The sequence below is a fragment of the Alligator mississippiensis genome, chromosome 2, assembly GCF_030867095.1.
Source record: "Alligator mississippiensis isolate rAllMis1 chromosome 2, rAllMis1, whole genome shotgun sequence".
NCBI lineage: Eukaryota > Metazoa > Chordata > Crocodylia > Alligatoridae > Alligator > Alligator mississippiensis.
In genome coordinates, this window is record NC_081825.1 from 287,151,479 (window position 1) to 287,179,061 (window position 27,583).

Genomic DNA, 27,583 nt, shown 5'->3' on the forward strand with positions numbered 1-27,583 from the left:
TTACCTTGCATATAACAAATTTTTGGTATAAAAAGGGTCATTGCATAAAAGCAAATTCGCACATATAGAGCCTACATAAAGCGAGGGAAACTTGTATACTAGTGTGATTGTAATATGACCAGAACACACCCTTTTTTCTGAAACACTCCCAAAACAGAAATGTATGACACTTTATTAGCTGAACACCTTGTATGTTAGAAATTCATGTTTTATGATTCAGTGGGAAGGATTCTTAAAGAAAATACTAGGCTTTGTATTATATTTGAATTTTTGCACTTCCACAGACATGCATATTTTTTCATTAAGCTTACAAGAAAAATTTTAAATTTGAATGTTTCCACTTTTCCAACCTTTTCTGTATTTATGTAGCAAAGCCATGAACTGCTCAAGGAGTTGTTTTCAAAACCGGTAAAACATGAGGACAATGCAACCCAAAAATCCTCAAGAGAAAAAGAGAAGCATCTAATTGAAATGGTGTCAAGCAGCTTTTCTGCCAACAAATTTGGTACTCCAAATTGCAAGGTAATTTCAGAAATGTGGATTGGGGTTTTTTTTTTCACTTGAAATTGTAAGGGCTTGAATTTCTATTTGATAGGCTTGTGCAGAAGAATTAAAATGCACACGACCTTCGCCATTTGTGGGGGATACGTTCTTGTATCCCCCGTGAATGGCAAAATCTACGAATAAGGCACTGCGTTCATGAACACAGTGCCCCTGGGAGGAGGCACAGCTGCTCCTTCAAGGGTATTTAAGATGTGGGTTAGGCATTCGCAAATATTTGATATGGCAAATCCTGAACCCGCCAGTTGCAAGGGTTTCCTGTAAGTCTTTAGCCAAGATTTTATTTCTCTCTTGTAATATTCTTTTTATTCAAAGCCAAAACTAGTTAAGAGACACTGCTAACTAAGGTTTTTCGCATCTGGCTGAAGATGCATATGTGTAAACGGTTGTGAGCTCTGAAGTGAGTATTACTTAGGGAGCTGTAAAGCTTGAAATGAACTTTTAAGACTTCTGTGCAAGGTCCTGAGCAACTCTGGTACCGTCTGTGGAAACTGTTGGCTACAAATGTCCAACTCGGGATCCTTAAAATTCTAGTTTATTAGGCAGATTGAAACACTGTAATGACTTAAATCATAAACCTTGGGGCTGGTCCCCACACGCACACATGCACACACACAGTAGCAGGCTACAGTCAGGTATACCTATCCTACAAGCGCTGGAGTCTGTTGTTGAGGCTTCTTTCAGCGTGGTGTTATCTTCCAGAAGGGGGTTGCTGGCTGGTCCTTCTGGCTGGACAGGTCTGGTCGAATTGGAGATCAAGAGGGCGCCACTGAGGGTCACTTTTCACTGCCTTTTATCTGTCCCTGGCAAACTTTGGTGACTCCCCAGTTTTCAGGTTTGCCCAATCCAGGGGTCGTTGACCCTCGTGGGACTCCCCCCCCCCCCCCCCCCCCAGTGGCTACTGGACGGCATCTGTCAGCCCCAGGGGTCGTCCGCATGTACGTGCAGGTTTGGGAGTCGTTGATGAATTTTGAATAGGGCTCTGGGAGCGGCCGATCTGGAGATATTCAGCCCAAAAGTTGGTCCCCGGTGTTGATTAACTCAGGCCTGGGCTTCTAGCCCTGGATCAGTGAGGTTTAGAGATTTCCTGGTTGTTACATTGTCTTCTATTGAGTTCTTCCCTTGGTTGATCATCAGCTTCCCAGGTGTTAATTGCTTTGTGATACCTTGTTACACATTCAATCACTGATTCACTGCCTCTTTCAGGGGCCAGCCTGATACAGAGAAGGACAGTTTGATTCCTGCCCTTGTTAACATTGTTACAATGTATAACTTACTAAAACACATTTAATTGAAAGTTGAAAGGTGAGGAGTATAAAATATAAGCTACAAATGCCATGGCACACAAATAGATAAAAATACCAAACTACAAGGGGAGATACAAAATGCACACACACAAATTTTAAAACACAATTCCTTATCTTAAAGTGAAAGAGAGAGGAAGGAAGAAAAGGTAGAAAAAGAGAAACGTATCCAAAGAAGGGAGAGCAAATGCAGGCAAGAGGAAAAAGGGGGCTTTTTGCTACAAAACCATTTCCAATGCAAATAAAATGTTAAGGATAAAATTGAATACTTCTGTTTGTATGGTATATCAGTTTTTATCTTTAAAAACAAATAGCAAAATAATTAAAAATTTACTGAGTTCTGTAGCTGGAATAGCAATTAAGTCTGTGGAAAGCAGATCTCATCAGTTTTCTGAATTCACCAGCAGTCTTTCCTGCTCAGAGCAGGGTGACTGTACCTGACGATCTCACAAGGTCCCTTCCAGCCCTAAAACTTCTATGAATCTGTGAACATTTTGAACTCAGCTTTTCCATATTAATCTAGATTTCACAGTTAATTGTTATGAAGTTGTACAACTGTCAGCAGTGACCAAAATTTTGGGGCACTTTTGGCTGTTAAAGATTACTGTTGTAGTTTTTGTTGTAATACTAATACAAACCTCTCTCCTTTTTTCTTTCTAAGCATGATTTGTTACCATATTCAACACTAGAGTAATAACTCACTGTAGAATTCACTTTTAATCCCTGTTCCATGTCAGCATCCTTCTTAACGCATATAGAAACACCTTGTAACACCTTCCAGAATATGGCCTTCACTACAGACTAATCCAGTTAATTTTTCTTCATCACTATTTTAATTAATGTTTTAGGGTGTATGTTTTCTAGTCCATTGCCTAAGAGCATAACAACCTCATACTCCAATCTATAGTGACACTTCCTGTAACTGGAACACAGATGCAGATCTTTTTTTTTTGGTGTATTCAAGCAGGCAAAATGTAGTTACCACCACTGAACATGCAGCCACAATCAAATTTATTTCTAACAATCTGAATGTAAATGCATACAAAAAATAGGTTCTGCTGATGATGCAAAGTTATCCTGCAGTAAGCAGTACTAGTGTTGCAGTATATGGCTCCATTACTGAACATATACATTTTTTAAAAAATGGGGATTTTGTTTGGTTGTATGTTAAGGCATGTATAGTCACAATTAAACAACAGATATGGAAAACTATGCAATTCTGTTCTGCTTTGCACTCTAATTACTTGTTAATCTTATCAAATATGTTATGTTTTCCCCCCCAAATTGGTAGCTAGGCTCCTTGTTGGGCAAATACATTTTTAGTCTTCTAAACATATATGCGCATGCTTAATTTACATACACGTGGTCCCATGGAGGTACTTTCATACAGCATGTCTCACATGCATAACACTATAAATAAAGTCTTTATAGGATTGGGGACCTGACCACTTAAATAGAAGTGGCCTGGGTTGTTTTGGTAGATAATTCTGTGGCATCCAATCTTCCATTGAAATCGGTAGGAAACTGAATGCTGCACATCTGTGAAAACAGGACAGTTCAGATGCCTCAGCATGAATTTAGGAACCAAAAGTATGATCTCATATATTAAAATGTTACCTGTTATGTGCATGTATGCTACAAGCATACTAAACTAGAGAGAGAGATTAATTGTTATCACTAATTAAAAGCTGATTTTTTTTAATGATAGACTGACTAAATTGGAGGTCCAAATATTAACTAAAAATATTTTCATTTGTCCTGTATTTTCAAAGGCAGTGCTTCATGGCCCATTCAGTCCTTATGAGATGAAGTGTCATAGTATGACCCAAGTTGCCAAGTTCAGGTATGGTAAAGCAGTCACTATTAACAGTAGCACATCATCGCTCATTCTTATGCATAGTAAGAGTTATCAAGTAGCACATTTGTCCATCTTGAATCTTTTAAAATTCATCTTTATGCTGTAGTAACTCTGTAGCAGAGATTCTCAACCAGTTGTTGAGAGTGTCACAAGATCCTTTTAGGGGTGCCACACCATCGCTGCCACTACGTAGAACTGTCCTGCTGTGCCTCTATTCCCAGAAGACTCCTTGTGGGGCTGGACTGGAATGTGGCTGTGGCAGAAGGGGGCAAGCTGCTGCAGCCCAGCCTGACATGAGGGACTGCGTTCTGGTTGTGGCAGTTGCTGCTGCTGGCTGGCCTGATGTAAGTGTTATACTCCGGGATTCTAGAGCAAAATAATAACTATCACTAAAATCTCATGCTACAATAAATGCAGTAGCATGCTCGTATGTTCTGAGTAGTGGGAAAACTCCTGTTCCCTTTTTTTTCGTCATTGAAGCTGGCAATCTCTAGGCTGCTTTAATACTAGGTTTACTTCTGCAACTCTTCTTGTAGTCTTGGCCTTATTCCCAGCTCTCTTTGGGCACTTAAAGTGAACCTGTAAGAAGTTGGTGTGGTTCTGCACAGATTAAACAACATTCAGCACTATGAAAAATTACGGGGTTTATCTCTTAAAACAGAATAAGCATGTATGAGGGAGGGAGTTTAGGTTCTTTGAGTTCCAAAATTAATTTGGGAACCTTGACGATATATCTGAACATGGTAACGGAACTCGAAGTTTGCTGGCAGGAACAATGAAGATGTTGCAGGGGAGACTGTCTGTGTTCATTGAAGAAAAGGAGGGGCTCCCTCTGCCCACCTCCACAGAGGGTACTGCTAAATTCAGAAAAGTTATGGAGAAATTCCTGGAGTTTGAAAAGGTTAAGAACCATTTCTCTATAGCATTAAAATACAACATGCGATTTAGAATGTTGAGAATTGGTTAATTTATTAAAGCATTTTAGGCAAGTTTTCCTTAAAGCATTTTAAGACTTTTACTGCAGATAGGTTCAAAACTATGAGCCTGATTCATATTGGAAATTGAGCTGCTAAATAGAATTAGTTTGTGCATTGATTTTCTCTGAATTCTTTATTTGTACTAGTTGGCTTTCTTTATGCTGCAAAACATATTTTGTCATTTTTTCCCCTCTAGAACCATCTGGATAGACAGAGAGAGTGTAAACTCTGTGATTGTCCATGATACCCCTGCAGATCCATTTCAGCAAATGTTGGTTGCTGCTTTCTTATCAGTAAACGCAACTGGTAATGTATGGAAATAGGCAAAAAAAAATTGCGTATTCCTAATTTTACACATTTTTCGTACTACTTTAGCTTTTAGCATTGCTCATATGAACAGCCACACTAGTAAATACATTTGTTACTATAGTTTCTTTTGTGGGCTGCTTTGAGATTATTTGTGATTTTTAGCACTGTTAACTACCAGTTTTTATTCTTTTCTCTAATAGGGTCTACAGTGTTGTTAAGGGAAACGACTTTTATGCCTCCTATCCCTGGGCTACCAGCACTCCTCAGTATGTTGTTTGCCCCTGTTATAGAACTCAGGTATTCATGCCTTTTTAACAATATTTTTTTTTTCTCATTGATAAATTTGTGACTTCAGCAAATTGACATTGTACACCTTCAGGAACTGGGTGCTCTCTACCATTGTTCCCCGATGCTTTGCATTTCTTCCATCCTTTACCAGCAGTGCTGTAGAGCACTGCAAAGATGTTGGGTAGATATGTGAATCTGAACTTTCAATCTTTGCCTTCATGTATACCAGTCACATTCCTTAAATGGTTACAGGTATAGATGTAGAAGTAGATAAGTGTATAGTGTAGATTTCTACTAATCTTAGATCTTCATGGTGGAAGGGGTTTATGTGTTAAACGTTTTACTGCTGAATTTTACTTTTTCTCTTCTGACCTGCTTCAGGTACCTCGAGCCTTAAGTATGTCTTGGTTTCTTAGTCACTCTGGCTGTAAATAGATGTCTCATGTCACGGAGTGCCCTCCAGGGAGTGCTTGCTTCAGACCGCTGCAGGCTTGTTAGGTCTCTGAGAGTACCCCTTAAAGCAGGGGTGGGCAAAATACGGCCCGCAGGCTGGATCTGGCCCACGAGGCCATTCTATCTGGCCCGTGGGGCCCCTAAAATATGTAGAAAATTAATATTTATCTGCCCTTGGTTCCTGTCAAAAATGACAGGAACCAAGGGCAGTAGGACCCAGGGGAAGCCTGGCGGGCTCCCACAACATCAGGGCCCCCCCAGCCGGAAGCCCCAACCAGGGCTTCTGGCCTGGGACCACATGGCTGCCCTGGTGGCGCCAGAACCTCAGGTAAGCGGGTGGGAGGAGAAGGGCAGGGGAGACCCCGGGCAGGGAAGGAACAAAGGTGGTGGGGCGGGGGGGGGGGGGGGGGGGGGGAGGGGGGGGGGGAGGAAGCAGCCCCTCCCCCACTCCGGGGCAGGCGCCTTGCGCTGCAGCTGCTCACAGCCTGCAGGGGCTGCCTGTGCCTGCTCCGGACAGCCCCATGCAGGCTGTGAGCAGCTGCAGCAGGGAGTGGCGGCCATGGGGTGGGGGAGGGGCTGCTTTTCCCCCCTGCACTCAGCTTTTCCCTGGGCTCCTTCACTGCTCCTTGCTGGCGCAAAGGAAAAGTGGCCCCTCGCCCGCCCCATGACTGGCGTTCCCTGCTGCAGGTGCTCGCAGCCCGCGTGGGGCTGTCCGGAGCAAGCACAGGCAGCTCCATGGGGGCTGTGAGCGGCTGCAGCGTGGGGCGCCAGGCCTGGGCTGGGGAGGGGACTGCTCTTCCCCCCACTAGCACTTAGCACCACCTTCTAACCCAGCCCCACTGCCAGCCTGGGCCCTGCGCTGGCTCCAGGCTCGCCCGTTGGGGCTGTGTCATGGCGACAGCGGTTACGCTGTGCGTGCCGCCGCTGCCGCCCCCCCGCTGTGCTGGGCAGTGTTTGCCACTGCTGCCTCCAGGCTACCCAGCATGCGAGCTCCAGGTCGGGTTACAAGCTGGTGCTGAATGCGGGTAAAAGCGGCCCCTTGCTCAGTGCATGGCCAGTGCCCTGCGCTGTAGCTGCTTGCAGCCCACATGGGGCTGCCTGTGCCTGCTCCACACAGCCTTGCGTGGGCTATGAGCACCTGCAGCAGGGAGCACCGGCCATGGGGCGGGCGAGGTGCCACTTTTCCCTGTGCTCAGCACCAGCTTCTTCCCTGCCAGCGAGCAGGGGGTCAGGGCTGTGTGCTGCCCCCTGCCTGTACCACGGGGCTGGGAGGGGTCTTGGGTGTGAGTGGGCAGGGAGCCAGCGGGAGCATGGGGCCCGCACTGGTGTCCCGGGGCCAGTGCTGGCAGGGCCCAGAGCAGGGTGGCAGGAGCGCAGGGGCTCTATGGAGCCGGGCCAGCTCCCCCCTCTCCCTGCTGGTGCAGCCCAGCCTGACTCCACAGACCCCTGCCAGCCTGCACCCTGCTCTGGGCCCCACCGGTGCTAGCCATGGGACGTTGGTCCCAAGACATTGAGACGTTGGTCCCAAGATGGTGGCCAGGGGGCAGGGCACCTGTCAAGGAGCGGAGCTACCCATGCGGCCCTCGATAGCCTGCCAAAACTGGGTAAGTGGCCCTCCACCCGAAATAATTGCCCGCCCCTGCCTTAAAGCTAGTTAAGGGTTAGCGTCTAGAGAATGGAGGAGTCTAAGCTCCTTCCTGCTTGAGACCCTGACCTTTTGGGTTCTCACCTTCCCTGATTCTCTGTGGCCCTGACTCGAGGAGTGAGCATCCAGTTCTGCTCCTGAGAGAGTGACTTCACCTTCTCTTGGTGAAACAGCACAACTCACAGTTCCAAGCAGCACATCAGACAGTCATTTACTGGGGCTAAGGCAGCCAGCCACAGGTTCTCTGTCCCCTCCAAAAGGATTAAGCAGTCCTTCCATCCACAGTCCAGTTCACAAAGCCCTGGGCACCCCCAAAGATGGCTTATTTCATTTACTCAACCCTTCTGGTCAGGAGCTGCCAGGTTGGTTGTTTTCAGCCTGTTCTCCCGCTGTCTTGTGTATATCCTTAAGGCACTCCTTGGATGTCACGTATCTAACCCTTGTTGACATGTCAGCAAAGTCATTCAAGGCTTTGCTAATGCTAAATGTCTGTCCAGTTGTCTCCTGCACCTAGCCAGTCCTGGCACTTAACCTCTTCTAAGGAAGACCTTGAGTCACACGATAGAACAATAGTGTGAACACAGAAACAACACAATAAAGCATGTAGCACATTGTAACGTGCACCAGTCACATTCCTGAGATTATTACAAGTGTAGGTATAGCAGTGGCTAAGTGTATAAGTGTGGACCTCTGCCAGTCTTAGATCTGCGTGGTGGAGAGGATTTGTATGTTAAGCTTTATTGCTAAACTTTATTTTTGCTCTTTTCACCTGCATCAGGTACCTAGAGCTTTAAACTGGTTTCAGTTTCTCAATCTTTCTGGCAGTAAATAGATGACTAATTTGACACAGGCCTGACTGTCCCCTGGTTTAACTTGGATTAAAATGGGCACAGCAGTCATTTACACACATTACTCTTGCAAACTATATTGCTGCTTCTCCACCAGAGAGGAGCACAGAACGTGGCTGGCTTGTCCCAGTTAAAAACACATTAACTTTACAGATGCACTGTTTTTGTCCCCTGGGGACCCATTAGGTGCTACTGCAACATGGTTTGAATAAACCCACAGCAGCTATTTGATGAGTACGGTATAAACTTTATTCATATTATCAACCAGGTGAATATAAACTTAGTGTAGCCTTTATTCAGTTTATCAGCCAGGTGATTGGACTGGATGACAGCAGGGATAGTGCAGGGTTAAATACAGATGCAAAGGGCATTTCTTCTGTTCTACTCTGCTCAAGCCTGCATCACTGCCCACACTTGATCAGTCAAGTTTGGTTCCACGCATCTCACAATTTGATGATTAATTAACTTATTTAATTGTAACTTTCCTATGTACCTTTCCAGGTATATAACATGCTTTGGTTGTACTGTCCTACATGCTTTGCCTATCTGCTATGGCAGGTTATACTAATTCTGTCCATCCCAGGATGTTCTTTGCCAGATTCCAAATGTTCTGATGCACTCTGGTGCTTTCTGCAGAACTTCAGACTTCCATATTTTAACTCTTACTGCTCTTGGCCTGTTTACAGGCTGCACGCACACAGTCATGTCCTGGGAAAAAGCACTAGCACGTTTTATCCTGCATATCTGAAAGGGACTTGAAGCTCGTATGTCTGTAGGATCGTTGGACAAAAGGTTTTCTCCTGGCACAGATGCAGTCTCTGTTTACAGCCTCTGCCTCTGTCCTTGCTGGACACACTTTGCTCCATGCCTCTTGGCTCAAATGGAAGCTGCCCTTCCCTCAGATGCTGTTGCTGCTTGGCAGACACCTTCACACATGGCAAACCCTCCTAATGGCAGCTTGTTGAATGCACCATCTCTGCCTATCTCTCTGGCCACGGACAGCAGTGAGAGTGGCAGGCCTGATACCCAGGCTGTTCCTCCCCATGTGGGATTTGCTCTGAAATCCTGTTTTGGAAGATGCTCTACACATGAACAGTCATTGTGTCATGCCTTTGTCCTCACCATCCACCTGGACGTAGTTTCATATTAGGTAGGGTCGAAAGGGACCTGAGCAGATCATCAAGTCCAGCCCCTGCTGTGGGCAGGAAAGAATGCTGGGGTCAAATTACCCTGGCAAGGTGTCTATCTAGCCTCCTTTTAAAGACCACAAGGGTAGGAGTGAGCACCATTTCCCTTAGAAGTTGGTTCCAGATCCTAGCCACCCTGACAGTGAAGTAGTGCCTCCTGATATCTAGCCTGAATCTACTCTCTGTCAAATTATAGTTGTTATTCCTTGTTACTCCCAGTAGGGCTCGGGGGAACAGGGACTCTCCCTTTGCCTGCTGGTCTCCCTTGGCCAGTTTATAGACGTGATCTGAAGTCGGCATTTAGCGGCAGCAGTAAAAAAGCAAGCCCACCTCACCTGGTGCCCCCTGTACAAGCTGCCCATTGCTAAGAGGACTGGTGACTTCCAGTGGCAGTTGCCACATGGGGCCTTGGCCACTGCCACTTTTGTCCACCATTTAGATCAGGTGGCGTAAGTGGCCTGTCCCTCCTGTTTTCTATGCCATCCTGAACTGCCCCCTGCTTGCACCCACTCTTTGCTGTCCTTGGTGCCACCTTTTGTATGCTGGACTTCTACATTTTTTCTATACTGAGTAGCTCTGGGGAGTATGATCTGCCTGGTCAGTGGGCCAGGCCAAGATGACAACCCTGAAGAGCTACAGAGGCCAGCTCTGACCAAAGCCTCCAGCTCTCTTGGTTCCTGATTTGGACACGTCTCCTTTAAATTTGGATGCTTCACCTTGCAACAAAACTTGGACTAGCATCGGTTGTGCTGAGCTGTTAAGGGGGAACTTTGCAAGATGGAAAATGGACAACTAATCCTAAATGTGTAATTCCATGAAGGGCATTGAGAGGAAGGGCATTTCAACTGCTGGTGATATGGGTGTTATGTTACTGATGAGTCTCTTATGTCTGACCCTTGGTGGGGCCACTCAGGTTTGTACTTTCACTTGTAGTTTTTTACTATTTTTTTATGGTTTAAAAAGTCAAAAGTCCCTAGGTCTAAATCCAAGCAAATATAATCAGAAAAGGATTTGTGCTATGTGCTATAATACCACTTTCAGATTCTTTCCTCTTATAAGCCTTCATGTAAAGGAGTTCATGAAAGTTGGAAGCCCTAAAAATGGAAAATTCAGAATTAGAAATTGGAAAAAAAAAGTCTTGATCTACACTTGGATTGAAATTGGAATGAATAGTGAAAACCTAATGACCTCAAAGTACATGGCATGGGTTACATTCTTTTACGTTGCAAATTGGGGTGGACACACTGCAAATCATTGTTTCACCACAGTGGGCCCTGAAGTGTTTCAGAAAACACAAAAATCCTGAAAGTGAGGCAGTTATTGGTAACTTGTTCCTGTTTGGCCATTCAAATGAGTTAGAATCATAGAAAATTAGGGTTGGAAGGGACCTCAGGAGGTCATCTGGTCCAGGCCCCTGCTCAAAACAGGACCAGCCCCAACTAGATCATCCCAGCCAATCATAAAGCTTTGTCTAACTGAGTCCTTAAAAACCTCCAAGGACGAAGATACTCCAGGTAAGCTGTTCAGTACTTTACTACTCTCCTTGTGAGAGTTTTTCCAGATTATCTAACCCACGTCCACTGATCTCCCTGTATCTACAGACCTAGTCATTTAATCTTAGAAGGCCATCAGATTGGTCAGGTATGACTTGCCTTTGGTGAATCCATGGTGACTGTTCATAATCACCACCTTTTCTTCCCAGTGCTTAGGAATGGATTTCTTGAAGACCTGATCCATGATCTTTTCAGGGACTGAGATGAAGCTAACTGGCCTGTAGTTCCCTGGATTCTCCTTCTTCCTTTTCTTTAAGATGGGCACTATATTTGCCCATTTCCAATTGTCTGGGACCTCTCCTGATTGCCACAAGTTTTCAAAGTTAATGGCCAGCAGCTGTGCAGTCACATTGGCCAACTCCCTCAGCAGCCTTGGGTGCATCGTGTCCAGTCCCATGGGCTTGTACATGTCCAGCTTTTCTAAATAGTCCCTAACCTGTTTTTTTGCCACTGTTGGCTGCTCACCTCCTTCCGCAAACTGTGCTTGCGGTAGTCTGGGAGAGTTGTTCCCTATGATCCAGACCGTGCCATGACAAGAAATGCAAAATCTACCAACACACCTCCACCACCCCCACAATCACTACACCCCACAGCAGAGCCATCAGCATCCCTGGATCTTACAGCTGCACCTCCAGAAATGTTATATACCTCATCCAATGCACCAGATGCCCTGATGGAAAATACGTCGGAGAGACCAAACAACTGCGCACCAGAATGAACGCACACCGGAAATCTATCAAAGACAGAAATACCCAATTACCGGTGGGGGCACATTTCTCACAGGAGGGCCACTCTCTCTCCAATCTCTCAGCCCTGATCCTCAAGGGAAACTTACACAACACTTCCTAGAGACGAGCCTGAGCTCCATTTCATCAACCTGCTGGATACTAGAGATCATGGACTAAACATAGACATTGGATTTTTAATGCATTATAATCTGCCTGGCAACTGACTCCCCAGCCCAGCCCCTGGCTTCTTTATTTTTCATTCCATCCAAGAAGAGCAAACACCAACTGCTGACACTTCCTTAGCCTGACGAAGGGTTTTTGAACTCGAAAGCTTGCTAAATAACTTTTCTCCAACTATTTGGGTTGGTCTAATAAAAGATATCAAATTCACCCAAGGAACCTTGTCTGCCTATATCCTTAGACCAACACGGCTACAACCTACACCCCTGTTTCATGTTAACGTATTCTTGTTGAATTTTTGACGTCTCATGATGTTTTGTACACTTTAAAAAATTCCCATTTTTCCTATTTGCATTTTGTTTAGAGTTAATAAAGAAGGCAAGAATTTTACTGGCGTTCTTTGTGGCTTGGGGTGGAACCAGACTCCTGCAACTCCAGTGCTTCCAGAACATGAAATGGAGCTGGCATTTGATGTACATTTTGACGTGGATGATATAGTGGAGGTAAAACATGCATATGAATTATTTTCACTGTTGTGTTGTGTAGCTGGAGTCTAGTGGTTGTCAGATAATGTTAGCTATTTCAGTTTTATTCCTTGAAGTCTAGCAACCTTTGGCAGGATTTTAAAGTTGTTTAATTTTTTTTTAGTGGAGTTGCCTGTTTATAACCTTGAATTGATTTTGTGCATCACAGGCTAAGTTTAAAACACCCTAAGGTTATTTTATTAAACTTTATTGAGCAAAGTCAAATACACCGTGTAACACACTGGCATGTTTTTGGACTGCTCTGTATAAGCAAACTGACACTTAAATCAATATCAAGTTTGTACTAGTCAAACTCTTATACAAGAGGCTTTTGTTTTCTGTGAGAGATGAATACCTTTTAATTATATTCTTGATATAAAGGATTACTACCACTTTTATAGCTCAGCTTAGTCACAAAAAATTGTGAGAAGCAATGATTTATTAGGGTGTTGTCTTTTATTGGACCAAATGCATAGTGGAGATCAAGTTAGACAAGCTTTCCGAGTGTAAGACATTGGGACCTAAGGAAGAATGTCTTGCACTCAAAAGCTTGTCCAACTTGATCCCAACTATGCAGTTGATCCAATAAAAGATAACACCCTAAGGAGTCCTTTCCTTTTATGTAATTCCTGGACCATCACTGTTACAATGTCAGTCTGACGCTAAAATAAAAAATTGGACATTCATATGTAGAAAAGATGCACCTAGTCTCGTATGGTCTTTTTGCTAAAGTCAAAGGTAAAAAAAAACTGTCAATCTTAACCAAGTTATTCTGGATGCAGGGTAATGTGAACATGATGGCCGCCCCTTACATACACAAATAAAATTATGATGTTTTATTAGAATTGGTACTTGGGCTGCTTTTCATCATATATCACTGGCATGTTTACAGATAAACATCCTAAGGACAACCATTAACAAACTGGTTTGTTATGGTCCAAATGTTCCGATACGCCATGGACAAGAGACAGTTGCACAGCTGCAAGAAGATGCTCGTCAGAAGCTTTTGAGGTAAGACTTTTCATATAAAGGTTGTTTTGTTTTCATAGTTGATGGACAAAACAGCAGCTACATTAGTTTTCTTCTCTTTGATGATAGCCACCTTGTTTGTTACAGTATCCAGCACATTTTTATGAAATTCTGGTGATTTCTTGAAGTTGGAGAATGCTCCAGCTCTGTTGGCCCCTCCAGCCTGGGTCACAGAGTACGTTTGCTCTGGCCCCAGCGTGACCCAGTAGCAACAGCAGTGGTGGCAGCTCCAACCCAGGCTACAGGTCCTGGCCAAAGGTGCCACCAATGCATCAGCTGTTACGAGGCTGGGCTGGGGCCAGAGCAAGCAGGTGTGCTCCCTGCTCCAAGCTAGAGTGGGACCAGAGCCTGCCAGAACAAAGGTAAGCAGCTGGAGGAGGGGGCAGGGGGAGAAGGCGGTGGAGGGGCAGGCTGCAGCTGCAGCTCTATCACCAACCCTGAGTCAGGGCCAGCCACAGCAGCTGCCTGTGTCGTGTCCCGTCCCTGTCGTCGTGTTGTTCGGACGCACACACACTTCATACTTGAATCCAAGATGAGGGGCTTCCCCCCAGATTAAATATGGGGACACCTCATCTTGGATTTGAATAAATACAATATATGTTGAAGCAGGGGCATTTCCTTGACACTGTCTCATGCTAAGATGGAAAAGCTTAAAAATAAGTCTCCCAGTGCATTGTAGGGAAACTGGTTGCCATGGCATCCTCCTATCACATTGAAAGTGGCAATGTTTCCTTGACTCCCTCTTTGGCTGCAGATATTTTAATTGTTTTGCCAAGGTTTACTAACTATATCCACTGATTCGGTATGTGTGATTACCAGCACCTCCACATTTTACTCCCCAGCTGTGAAAAGAGATTGGGTCACCACATTTTGTAAAGGGATAGACGAGTAAGAAAAGACTCCCGTCTTGCTTTGAAACACTTGGGTATGACTTCTTGGGCACATCCACATATGCAGGCATGTGCACTTGCAGCAGCTCAAATAGGAGTGGCACAAATCTGAGCTGGGGATTTTTGCCTTCGTGCACGTGCCCATGCACTTTGGTATGGGGCAAGTTTCACCACTTGGGGCAAAATAACCCTGCCCAGCTCCTCCCGGATCTGCAGCCAGGGGGAGCTAGAGCTTGGGGCCAGTACCTGTTCTGGCCCCAGCAGTATAAAAAGTTGCCCTGGTGAGTAGCTCAGGACTACTTGCTCCCAGGAGCTTCCGGGGCCTGGCCACTTGGTATCTAGGGACACTACACCATGTGCCATCTGGATTGCTGAAGCAGCCATAACTGAGAGTTTTCTGCACCCTCTACCCACTGCAGCAGTCTGGCAGTGGGGGCTGCTGCCTGGCTGTAACTTGCTGCCACCTGTGACAGCATGTGGCCTTGAGGCTGCGTGCCTGCAAGACCCAGACAAGGACCACACAGCCGCAGCAGAGGCATCTGCACCTCTGGGCCAGCTGCCAGTGAGCTGTGGCTGAACAGTTGGCCTTTATGCGGCACTACTGCCATGTGTGCCGCCGCCCTGCCATCTGGGCAGCTATCGCCCAGAAGATGTTCCCAGTGTGGCAGCTTGCTTTGAACTGTCAAAACATGTCCCCCCTAGCCCCAAGTGGCCAGAGCGTCAGCTACCTCCAGCTGGGTAGGCTCTTTTGCTTGGGTCCTGCCACCTGCCTCACTAGCAGGAATTCTGGTATACCCTATTGAAAAACTTCAAAATCTCTGATAAAAATAAATCCAAAATTTACTCTTTGAAATACCCCAAAATCCATGTTCTTCCACAATTAGAACAAAAGGCCACTGTGTGTGTGTGTGTGTGTGTGTGTGTGTGTGTGTGTGTGGAGAGAGAGAGACAGAGATCAGTTGGGTAATGTTTTATTGCCATATGTACAAAGTTAAAGCAGTTTGGAAGCCTACTAGTGTCTCCATCATCATAATAAAATAAATTCTAAATATCTATATGGTTTGTTGTTTGCTTCTGGTTTTCTTACCAGATGTGGGGGATGTGGGGTTTGCTAAAGCACCAGGGCAAGGGACAGGCATAGAGACACTCTGGCTGGCTACCAGAGCATCTCTTTGGAGAATCTGAGCCTCCAGTTGCTTCAGGGCACAGTCCCTTTTTGGGGAGGGGGGCAGAGTTTATTTGATACCTGGATATCCAGGTATCAAATTTTGAGCCCACATTGCAAATACGCAATATGGGGAACATTTTTTTTTGTTTCCAGTGTGCCTGTTGCCCCATCTCAAATTACTTTGAGACGGGGCAAGAGCCTCCACGTGTGGGCTCACCTGGATGTGCCCCTTGCGGGTATCAGGGTTTGACAAAAATTTAATATAGACTGTGGACCTGTGTCAGTGAAATGAACAAAGGGACCCGGATGGTTTGGGGCATTATGTCATGCCTGTCACTGTTGTCTGGTATAGCCAAACAGCTAATGTTGTCCCAGAGTGACACAGCACTTCTTAGCAACTTGGCACACTGTGGCTTTTGTGCATCCAGAAAAACAGCACACATATAGTTCCAGAATAGCTGCTTCTGATGTGTACTGCATAAACATGCAGTACAACTCCATCAGGCAGATATTTCAAACATTTTTCATTGTAAACCTGCAAAGTAATCACCAAATATCAGAGGTTAGAAAAAAGTACATCTTGTAACACTTGATTTCTTGCATGTCTTGGAACCATTTAAGTTCCCATGTTATGATCTGCACCATCCTGGTGTTTCCTTTGGGTAGCACCATAGAGGAAAGTTGAAGTGCAAGAGTAAAAGTAACGGTGTTATGTTATGCAGTAAATGGCTGGCCACACTTATGGCAATAAATGTATGGAAATAAAGAACTACTGTACTAACCTGCCAAACGTTATTTTGCTCAGGCAAGAAACATTTTTGCAAAGCTGCTTTAACTGCAGATAGACTAAACAATAACATTTTAAACATAGATGACAAATTGACACTGCCTTGAGGCATCATACAAAGGTTAAATGAAGCATGCTTGAGTTTACCAGCCTCTCTCCTTTTTAAAGTGATCTTCCACTCTTAAATGACTGTAAACATGGCACCTTCTTATTCAACAGATCTTTCCCAAGCGGTCCAAGTCCATTCTGACTTTTATCTTGCACTGGCATAACTTTCAAATTTCCATTGAGACTAAAAGGTTCCCTGAAAATTGTTCTGTAGGTGGTTACTTGATTTTACTTCTGTTAGCACTGCAAAACTGCCAAGAGAAACTAAGTTGGATTTTGTTCCTACTTGTACCTCATCCAGGAGAGTGATTTACTGAGCTCTGACTGCAGGAATAATCAGGTTGTAGAAAAGTAGAAAATCCAGGTGGACCATCCTTATGATCTGTATGCAAGACTAACATTGATAAAACATTGTCTCTTGAAAATGGTCTGTTTGATATGGAATTTGAAGTACCAATATTTAAACCCTTTAACATAAAACCCTATTTAGTGTAAGAACTACATTTTGTTGATGTATCCCCATATCTCTCTTTCCTTTTCTCTAAACTTTATCTTCAAATGGTCTCTGTTCCTTAAATTTCTGTTAGGCTTCTTCATGTATTCCCATACCTGCACATCTTCTTTTGCTTCCCTTCCCTTTTTCCTTTTGTGCAAAAAAGCAAAACATTTGAAGCTGCATTCTAAATTTTCCAGCTGCCCAGAGAATCATTTTCCTCTGGGGACAAAATGCACCAACTTTGATGTTTTGATGCACACTTATCATGCCATAGCTATTTCTGTATCACTCATATGTGTTTTTTAATCTTTCCTTAACCAAGCAATGTCCTTTTCAGTTCCCGCCCCCTCCCACCCAGTATTTGCAAAAAAAATCAGTTTTAATGAGACAACTTGATATTCAGTAGTGCTGATGAATACACATTCAAGATGCGCAAGTTACTGCCTTAAAATATTATAAAGCATGTTATTAAAAAGTCTTTTTTAAAATCTAAAGTATTACCCTAACCAAAAAAAAACTGCTGAAGGTCCTTTGTTGAAGTTAGTGATATATCATACTTCTTTCTGTTCTAAAAAAATATTCCAGTGATTACATGTCTAAAGCCATACTAACAAATTATATTAAGATATAAGGTTTTAGTCATCCTGCAAGATTAGACCAAGGTGTAAAAAGGGTACTCAGGGACCATAGGGCCATGGCAGAGAAACAAATCCTTTGCATCAGTTTTTACTACAGAAGATATTGGGAGAATTCTCATACCAGACCAGTCCCTCTTAGTGGATAGGTCGGAAGAATTGGATCACATTGAAATGACAACAGAATACGTTTTAGAACAGATTGATAAACCCAGGAATTCTGAAGGCACTCCAAGGTGAAATTGCAGAACTGTTTCAGGATGAAGAGAGACTAAAAGTGAGGTCCTGCAGGGATCTGTGCTAGGTTTAGTTTTGTTCAGTGCTTTTATCAGTGATGTGAAAATGGGGATAGACTGAAATCTCAAAATTTGCAGATGGTACTAAATGATTTTTGGGTAGTCAAATCCCAAGTGGACAGAAGAGCTCTAGAAAAATCTCACCTAGCTGAGTGAGTGGGCCAAAATGGCAGATGAACTTCACTGTTAACAAATGCAAGGTAATGCACATGGGGACAAATAACTTCAAATACTTATACACAGTAGTGGGTTCTGAATGAGCTGTTATGACTTGGGAAACAGACCTTGGAGTCATTGTATGTAGCTCTCTCTAAAAACATTAGCTCAGTGTGCACTGCTGATCAAAATAGTCAGTAAAATGTTTGGCATCATCAAGAAGAAAATTGAAAATAGAATGGAAAATATCATCATGCCACTATACAAATCCCACATCTTGAATACTGTACACAGTTATGGTCAAAAAAGATGTAGTAGAATTAGAAATGGTACAAAGAAGAGCAACCAAATGATCAGGGTATGGAGCAGCTGCCATGACAGGAGAGTCTAAAAATCTAGGACTCTTCAGTTTGGAAAAGGGAAGGCTGGGGTGGTATGATAGAAGTCTATAAAATCATGAAAAGTGTGGACAAATAATGGGATAATTTTATTTACCAAGTTCCAAAATACTAGAACCAGGGTACACATACTGAAATCAGTAGGAGACAGGTTTAAAAGTAACAAAAGAAAGTACTTTTTTACACGGCCTGTAGCTAACTTGTGGAACTCATTACCACAGGAGGTGGTAGAGGCAGATAATACAGGCAGGTTCAAAAAAGGATTTTAAAAAATTTATGAAGAATAGATCTGTTAATAGCTATTAAATAGAATAGTCAGAGATTGTTTCCTATAGCATCTCTAAACCGATGATGGAGGATGCCAAGATAGGTGCTGAAAAAGGGGTAGATCACTCTAGGTCAAGGTTGGGCAAAATACAGCCTGTGGGCTGGATCCAGCCCACCAGTTGATTTTTATATCTGGCCTGCAGCTTCCCCCACAACACTGCATGGGGCTGAGCCCTACCTGCACCTGCCCTGTGCCCAGTCCCAACTTGGCCAGGCCAGCATGCACAGCTTTTTGACTGGGTTGCTGCTACTGCTGCTGCACGGGTACTACTCGGCTCCCTACCACCTCCAGCCGCACCTCCTCCTGCCCTTGCAGTGCCACTCTGGGCAACAGGTAGTACGGGGAAGCAACAGCAGCCATGGGGGCGGGGCACGTGCCAGGCATCACATGCCCAGCCAGGCAGGGGGGATGCTGTAGCTGGGCAGCTCCTGCCCCAGTGCAAGGACTCCAGCTTCTGGTTGCTTTCCACCCACTTGGACACCTGGTGTGATGAGCAGCCATCTGTGGGTGGCCAAGTGAGTAGAAGGCAGCCCTGCTGGGAAGTTGTGTACGCTGGCTGGGCCTGGGGTGGTGCTATTGGCGGGTGCAGGCAGGAGTGCAGTGCAGGCTGCCCCAGGCAGCAGCAAGTGGGGCTTGGCCCCAGACAGAGTGCCGTGGGGGCAGCCATTGGACAGATGGGGGTGAGGGGTGAATCGCACATGTACCACATTACTCAGGCAAGCTCTGCTGCACATGCTTCACCCTCCAGCCAGCTCCTGGAACCTAGCATGGGCAGCCTTCCCTGACATACACTCACACCCCTCCACACCTGTCCCCTCCCCACAGTATACAAGAGTAAGTCTTTATTTTGAGCTGTTAGGCAATCATCTCTATATACACTCCTCAAAAAACCCCATAAATCAGGATGATTTTTTTTTAAATAAAATTAAAATATGTTATAGTAAAGATTTGATTTTTTTCATATATCATTTTTTTTTATCTATAATTTGTTAAAATCATCTTCTGAAAGATTTTATTTGTGTGGCCCCGATAGTTTCAAAAACATATTGAGTGGCCCTCCAGCCAAAAGAATTGCCCATCTCTGCTCTAGATATATCCAAGTCAGTGCTCTCTCTCCAAAATACCCAGTTCTACCATGGCTGGAGGCCAGATACTGAGCTATATGGACTGTTGGTCTGACCCAGTATAGCACCTGTTGTGTTCTTATCTCTTCAAGATTTGTGGCTCTTAGTATCCAGAAACCAAATTTTTAGGAGTAAAATCAGTTGCTTGTTATTCCATTCAGATTGATTGTTTCTCATATGAGCTGGGCTAACTGCGATTCTGAAGAAAGAGATGATTCATTAGCATAATGTTGCTTTGTATTTTTTAACCCATGTACATTTTTTTTTATTCTTCCATATTTCAAATGTTTTCTGATTATTTTTGTTTAAGGTATCAACATATTATTTAGAGCCCTTCCAGTAAAAATTATAACACTAATCAGGCTAAGTCTCTTACAGTTCCTCTCTGTTTTTTTAAGTTAATCATATTTACATCATGTCACTGCTACTTAAGAATAAAATGCGTATTTTGAAAAACACATCTAGACAGAATTAATTAAAATGTGCTGTTGTACTTCATACAGCTTGAGGAAATAAGTGGGAAAGGCAGACCATCTATAGTATTTGACTTGTCACAAAAACAAAATGTCTTAAAATATCTAAATTATATAGTCAAATTAGCAAGTATGCAAAAAATAGTGGGATAAAGGACTGCTGCAAATTATAGTCCTTTGTCAGATAGGCAAATTATTAAATTATCTATCCGAATACATTTTTAAAAATGAGTTTCACTAAAGCAGTAATGTGTATATTTGTTTTTTCACAATGCCAGCATAATACAGATAAAAATCCAAAATGAAGCACAGTAATGTGAAAATCTGAAGGTTTTCTTTTTTCAGCAAAGTAGTATCAAAAATGAGTTTCCAATATAAAATTTCATTTAGATGGTTTTATATGATGATGGTATGCAATAGCAATTCAAATGAACAGAAATGGTCCTGTAGATATTTAGAATTAACTAAATACAGTTTCTTATTAATCTTTTTATGGAATTTCAGTTTAATCTGCAAATCAAAACCTCGAGAAGTAATTACTCCCAAATGGTATGAGAAGCCTTATGAATGGAATCAGGTAAGGGTATAATAAACAGGGGGGAAAAAAGAGAATGGGTGTTATATATTCCTTGAGTTCTGTAGTAGGTTCAGGGCTGACGCTAATCTCTCTGAATGATTTTGTCCCAGTGTTGCCCTTCGTAGGTTGGTTAGTTTGTTTTTTAAACCATATAAGGAGACAGTTCGTTTGAAAATATTGTAAATGTTGTAGGTTAGTATATGAAATGTATGGACAAACTTATACTCATCAGTCTAATGCTGTCTGCTAAATTTGTGAACGCTTATGTTAGTTACTTTTATATTGTTTGAAAATAAAAAGCTTCACAAGAAGAAGAATTTCTAACAGGGAGTCATCTTGGTTGCTTTTTCTAATAAGGATTAAAATGTTAATGCCAAAAATTTTATCTCCCTTGGAAAGTAATTCCTGGTGCTTCCTGTAACGCAGATGTAAAATTAACCACAGGAAAGGAAGGCCTGCGATTGCTATACTTGCTGTGCTTGTTCTGGAATTGCCAGCTGGCAGTAAGCAAAATTTGGGTTCTCCTGTTTACTGTTGTGCTTTCAGACAGGATTTCCTTTTATTCTTCCAGGAAACTGGATGGTTTTAGGGTCACTGGGATGGGTCAAATAAAGAGTACTCTCCAGGAGAGTTGGGGAGGGCTTCCTGCACCTGGAAAATTACGCTCTTCCTTGGAGTAAGTGCTTTTCTGTCCTGCTGCTTTGTTAGAAACCTGCCACGACTTCGCGTCCTTCCAAAAACACTTGATTCCTGTTGCAAGGTAGTTCATAGCCAGAGCAGTGGTCAGTCAATCCGTTTAAAAAAAAAAAAAAAAGAGGCAGGCCTGTGGGGGCACTCCTATCTCTGAGGAGGTTTGCAAGGGGAGTAGTGGGAGCTTTCCTAAGGCAAATAAATGAGGGATGAAAAGGAGAAAAAGACTGTCACACCTGGATAAGCATAGAGAGCAACTGGAGAGAATATTTGTCCTGTGAGCAAAAGTTAAATTTCATTAAATTTTGCTGTTAGTTTTTCTGTGCTGATTTTATATGATGGCAGAATATCGTCTGTCTTCTGTAGCACCAGCTCAAAAGTTCCCCTATTCCTGTTCTGATATCTTGCATAAGAAGTGGAAGTGGTGTTAATTTTTTAGATTTCAGTATTTGGTTGGTATTGAAGTGTTGACATTAGAAAGTAGTGAGTCTCGATCAGGAAAACACCATTCAGTTTGTTACAGTTGCTCTGAATCCCTGCAGTACTGTTACCTTCAGAGGATGTGGAGCCCCCTTTCCCTTCTAAACAGCATAAGGGGTTGAAAACCCTATGGTTGACCCTTTTTCATGGGTGGGTGGGGGGGGGGGGTGTGTGTGTGTGTGTGTGTGTGTGCACACGCATGCACACGTGCACAGAAGATCAGTTTGAATGTTGTTATAAAGCAGTGCTCCTTACTGATTCCTCTCCTACTGTACAAATACATTAATATTGACCTGGTCAGTCAAAGAAAAGTAACTCATGGAGGTTTTTAAATCACCAGTATGAGCACTCTAGTATAAGCTTTTGTTCAAGTACATAAATGATTTTAGTGAGGGCATTTAATTCAATGTCATTACCAAATATCCAGAGGCATAACAGGGCAGCAGCTCCACCAGCAGCATTGGAAGCACAGTTGACTGGAACAGCAGTGGATGCTTCCATGCGCGTCCCCCCCCTTGGTTATGCTACTGCAAAATACCTTAAGTGTTCAGCTGATGAGTAAAATCCTTAGATTTCTTGTTGAGGTGAACTCTGACATGGGAGGTTCCACAAATAAGGATTTCTAGAGTAGTGTTTTTTGTTAAGTTTTTAAGTTCACACCATGGAAAACAAGCAGAATTTTGTCTGACTTGGACCAGTCAAGCTCTTAGGAAACAAAATAAGATTTTTTTCACTACTTTGTTTATAAGAAAGGTTTTTTCCAGAGTTGCATCTTCCTAACGTCATTTTTTTGTTTTCTTTAGGTGGATTCAAAACTCATCATTGATCAATCTGAGAGGCAGAATGAAAGAGGAAGGAATGTTTTTCTTTACCAACTACATAAGCTAGTTTTGTTAAATACTTAAGTGTTCTCTAAAAGTTATTTAAAAGAAGAAATGTTTAAAAAAAGGCTTACCAACTTCCTCCTTAGCTGGCTGTGTCTCACTGGTTCTTAAGATGAATAGTGTGCTGTAATTTAGTTTGGAATACCTTAATCATTTTTTACCCCAAGATGAGCAAATGGACAATGACTTTTTTACTCTGGAAGATTTGAATCAAGATCCACAGGTGCAGAAAAAAAATCACACCTTTGTAGAAGACATTTATTTAAAGCAAGATGCTCTTTTTCTTTTAATAATGCTTGATAAGGCTTTAAGAAAGCACTAACCAAACCTAAAGGGAATAAAAGAAACTTATTTTAGTTGCTTAGTTAAAAGATCATAAAAGTTGAGGAAGAGTAAGAGTTAATTTTTGTCTTTGAGATGATAGATATTGAGTTGCAAAATGTTTTTTACATTATTTTGTTTGGCTGTTACTAGTGTTTTGGAAAATAAATGTTATGGCAAATTGCTAGATTGTGGTTTGTATATATAAAAGGTTAATGGCTATTAGTCTTTTAGGTTATGTATCAGTTAGGCCCCCTCTACACAAGCAGGTAAAGTTGTAATTGGATCTAATATGTGATCCACACAGTCGCACCTCTTGCTATGCCAGATGGCAGGAGGGCGCAGTTGTAGGCACATTAGATCCCATTGTGCTTTATTATGGGTATAGGGTGAGCCCAATCCTGGGCTCCTCCTGCATTGGCAAGAATCAGGTGCTTACAGCTGGGAGCCCCCTTTGCTGAGGGGCCAGCTATGGGGGACACATACACCTGGGACCCAGAGTCCTACAGTTGACAGGGCTCTGGTCTGAGCTGCATGAGAGAGACAGCCTGGACTCAGAGCCCTGTCAGCTGCGGGACTCCAGCTGCATGCGGGGAGCTGCGATCCCCAGGGCTCAGGGGCTGCACACCTGTGGCTGGGAGCCCTGTTTGATGAGGCTGCCAGCTGCAGGGCAGACCCTGCTACATGTGCTAATTAAAGCTGGATAGTAACCAACTATAAAGTCAGTACACATTTTTGAGGTCTAACTTTGTGGTCGGAGCTTTTTATTGTGTGATAGCTACTTTGCACGTGTAGCTGGTCTCCAGGTAATTGCACGATTAACCAGTTAATTGTGCAATACCTATAATGTATAGAGAGAGTTTAAAATAAGCATAGGAAGAACTCTTCCCTCACCATATAAAACTTCAGCAGAACAAAGCTTTCCAGGGCTGTTGCATATATCAACATGCAATAGAAAGGAAAAAAAATCCAGAGTCTTCTTTTCCTTCTGACAAATCAGTTACCTTTAAATACTGTTCTCATCCATGAGCTGTAACATGTAGAAGGGGCCTTAGTTGGATGAATGCTGGTTGTAGTAAGTCAGTCCATCTACTTGACACAACTGAACATAAAGCTTTCTTATGAGGAAAGAAAAGTCCTTGTGAAGCTCTGATTCATTGCTCCTCTATTTTATTCCTTCCTCTGTTGCCTAGAACAGGGCTGTTCAGCTTCCAAGTGGCCAGGGGTTTCATGCCCCCCAGGCTATGCTAGCAGGGGCCCTGGGACCACATACCCCCCCACCGCTGCATCAGTCAGGTGTACCCCCCCTGCATCCCATACTCCCCTGCTGCACTGTGTGCCCAAGCGCCCCTAATACTGCATCCTGTGCTCCATTCAATTGCACTGTGCACCTGGGCATCCCCCACTGTACTGCATGCCTCCCTGCTGCACTGTGCACCTGGGCAGCCTTAGCTTGACCTCTCTGACCACAATTGCCCTCCTCCCTGCTGCACCATGACACAGGACTGGACTGTAGGGTCCCCTGGAACTGAAGGCTGGACCATGCTGCACTGCCCCCTGGGGCAATGGCAGGCAGGGGAAGCCAGAGGAAGGGTGAGTCCGGAGCCCGCAGTTGTTGCTGCACCTTGAAGCAATTGTATTTTAAAGAAGTTTTACTGAGGGCACAGGAACAAACCATCCTGATGTGCAGGAAGACTAGCAAGCATGGCAGAAGACCAGCTTGGATAAGCAGGGTACTCTTCAGTGAGCTAAAATACAAAAAGGAACCTTACAAGAAGTGAAAACTTGGACAGAGTACCTGGGAGGGGTGTAAGTTGGGGTCTACCAAACTCGAGGAGGAGGCCAGCCAGCCACCATTTTCATGAGCTGAGCATGATGATGGCCCCCCTTCCCCCACACCTCTGGCCAAGGGGCCCCAGCAGTCCTGCCTCTCCCCACAGATTGCAAGTGGCCCAAACCTGCAGCTTAATTACCTTGCTTTAAGCCCTGGGGAAGCCATTAATCCACTCGTTATTAAGTGTGGATTAATGACTTCCATAAATGTATTTAGCATTATTAAGCCACAGTTTCAGGCCATCCCCAAGTGGGGAGGCTGCACTATGGTCCCAGGCCTGCTGTGGCAGGCAGCTGGGAGTCTGCGTCAGGGTCTGTGGAGCCTTCCCCTCTTCCCCCCACCCTCCCAACTCCTTACTCGTGGTGGGTGCACGCACTCAGTGAGTTGGGCCGGGGCTCTGCAGACCTCAGTTTAGCCTCCTGGCTGCCTGCCATAGCTGGGGACCTGGTGCAAACTGCCTGTGAATTCCTCACCTCCTGCTGCAAGAAGCCCTCACCTTCACCCAGCTTCCCTCCCCTTCCCCACCTACAGTCTCCTCCCTGGCCCCCACCTCCCACTCTTTCCTTGCCCCCTCCCCATGGTCCAAGATGGCAGGACTTCCTCCCCTTTTCTCTGCTTGCTGGTAAATTTGTTTTGTAGCGAACCCACCCAATTTCACATTTTCTGTGAAAATCGTGCAACTGTGAATTTGGTAGGTCTCTAGGTATAAGAGTTGCTTAGGCCTTCCTGAAATCAGGAAGGCCAAAGCACAATTGGATTTCCACCTAGCAAAGGAGGTAAAAGGTAACAAAAAATGTTTCTACAAGTATGTCAGCAACCAGAGGAGGATTGGGGACGTGTGGGTCCCTTGCTGAATGGGAGGGGCAACCTAGTGACAGATGAGGAAATGCCTTTTTTTTTTTTTTTTTTTTTACCTCAGGCAAGGTCAGCTCCCAGACTACTGCATCTGGCAAGCACAGTTTGGGGAGGAGGTGAGCAGCCAATAGTGGTGAAAGAACAGGTTAAAGGCTCTAGAAAAGCTGGACACGTACAAGTCCATGGGGCTAGATCCAGCGCACCAAGGGTGCTGAGGGAGTTGGGCAATGTGACTGTAGAGCTGCTGGCCATTATCTTTGAAAACATGCTGATGGAGAGGTCAACTATAGTGCCCATCTTTAAGAAAGGGAAGAAGGAGGATCTGGGGAACTATAGACTGGTCAGCCTTACTTCAATCCCTGGAAAAATCATGGAGCAGGTCCTCAAGGTATTCACTTCTAAGCATTTGGAGGAGGAGAAGGTGATTAGGAAGTTGGCATAGATTGATCGAGGGCAAGTCATGCCTGACCAACCTGATTGTCTTCTGTGATGGGATGACTGGCTCTGTGAATGCGGGGAGAATAGTGGACATAATGTACCTTGACTTCAGCAAGACTTTTGATAGTCTCCCACCATGTTCTTGAAAGCAAGCTGAGGAAGTACAGGTGGGATGAATGGACTGTAAGCTGGATAGAAAACTGAATGCATGGTAGGGCTCAAAGGGTACTGACCAATGGCTCAATGTCTAGTTGGCAGCTGGTATCAAGTTGAGTGACCAAGGGCTGATCCTTTGGCTGGTTTGGTTCAATATGTTCATCAACAATAATGGAAGATGGCATAGAGTGCACCCTCAGCAAGCTTGTGGATGACCCTAAGCTGTGGGGAGTAATAGATATGCTGGTAGTAGGGCTAGGATTCTGAGAGATTTTGACAAATTGTAGGATTGGACCAAAAGAAATCTCATGGAGTTCAACAAGGACAAGTGCCAAGTCCTGCACTTAGGATGGAACAATCCCATGCACCGGTACAGGCTGGGGGCTGACTGGCTGGGCAGCAGTTCTGCAGAAAAGGACCTGGGGGTTGCATTGGATAGTAAACTGAATATGAGTCAACAGTTGGCCCATGTTGCCATGAAGCCTAACAGCATAGTGGGCTGCATTAGGAGCGTTGCCAGCAGATCAAGGGAAATATTTCTTCCCCTCCCTGTCCACTGGTGAGGCCACATCTGCAGTATGGTGTTCAGTTTTGCACCCCCCACTACAGAGGATGTGGACAAATTGAAGAGAGTCCAGTGGAGGGCAGTGAAAATGGTAAGGGGCTGGGGAACCTGAAGAGAGGCTGAGGGAACTTGGGTGTATTTAGTCTGGAGTAGAGAAGACTGAGGGGGGATTTAATAACAGATTTCAACTCCCTGAAGTATGGTTCCAAAGAGGATGGAGCTGGGCTGTTCTCAGTGGTGGCAGATGACAGAACAAGGAGCAACTGTTTCAAGTTGCAGCAAGGGAAGTTTAGGTTAGATATTAGGAAGAATTTTCTCATTATGAGGGTAGTAAAACACTGGAACAGGTTACCCAGTCAGGTGGTGGAAGCTCCATTCTTGGAGGTTGTTAAGGCCCAGCTAGACAAAGCTTTGGCTGGGATGATCTGGTTGGGGATGGTCCTGCTTTGAGCAGGGGGTTGGACTAGAAGACCTCCTGAG

General features: G+C 44.2%; 1 protein-coding gene across 4 annotated transcripts in view; it reads left to right on the top strand.

Annotated features, from left to right (window-relative positions):
- Positions 1-23,442, top strand: part of TDRD9 (tudor domain containing 9) — a 154,817-nt gene extending 131,375 nt beyond the window's left edge. For 3 of the 4 annotated variants that reach the window (XM_006258013.4, XM_059723275.1, XM_019481539.2), the window contains 8 exons: positions 370-522; positions 3,638-3,708; positions 4,897-5,006; positions 5,210-5,306; positions 12,256-12,394; positions 13,308-13,426; positions 20,808-20,880; positions 22,854-23,442. In XM_006258013.4, coding sequence (XP_006258075.1) covers positions 370-522; positions 3,638-3,708; positions 4,897-5,006; positions 5,210-5,306; positions 12,256-12,394; positions 13,308-13,426; positions 20,808-20,880; positions 22,854-22,955 — 864 coding nt within the window. In that variant the 3' untranslated portion in view covers positions 22,956-23,442. Of the gene's footprint in view, positions 1-369; positions 523-3,637; positions 3,709-3,829; positions 4,068-4,896; positions 5,007-5,209; positions 5,307-12,255; positions 12,395-13,307; positions 13,427-20,807; positions 20,881-22,853 lie in introns of those variants that run through there. The other variant, XR_002088404.2, reaches the window with a different exon arrangement.
- The last annotated feature ends 4,141 nt before the right edge of the window (positions 23,443-27,583 follow it).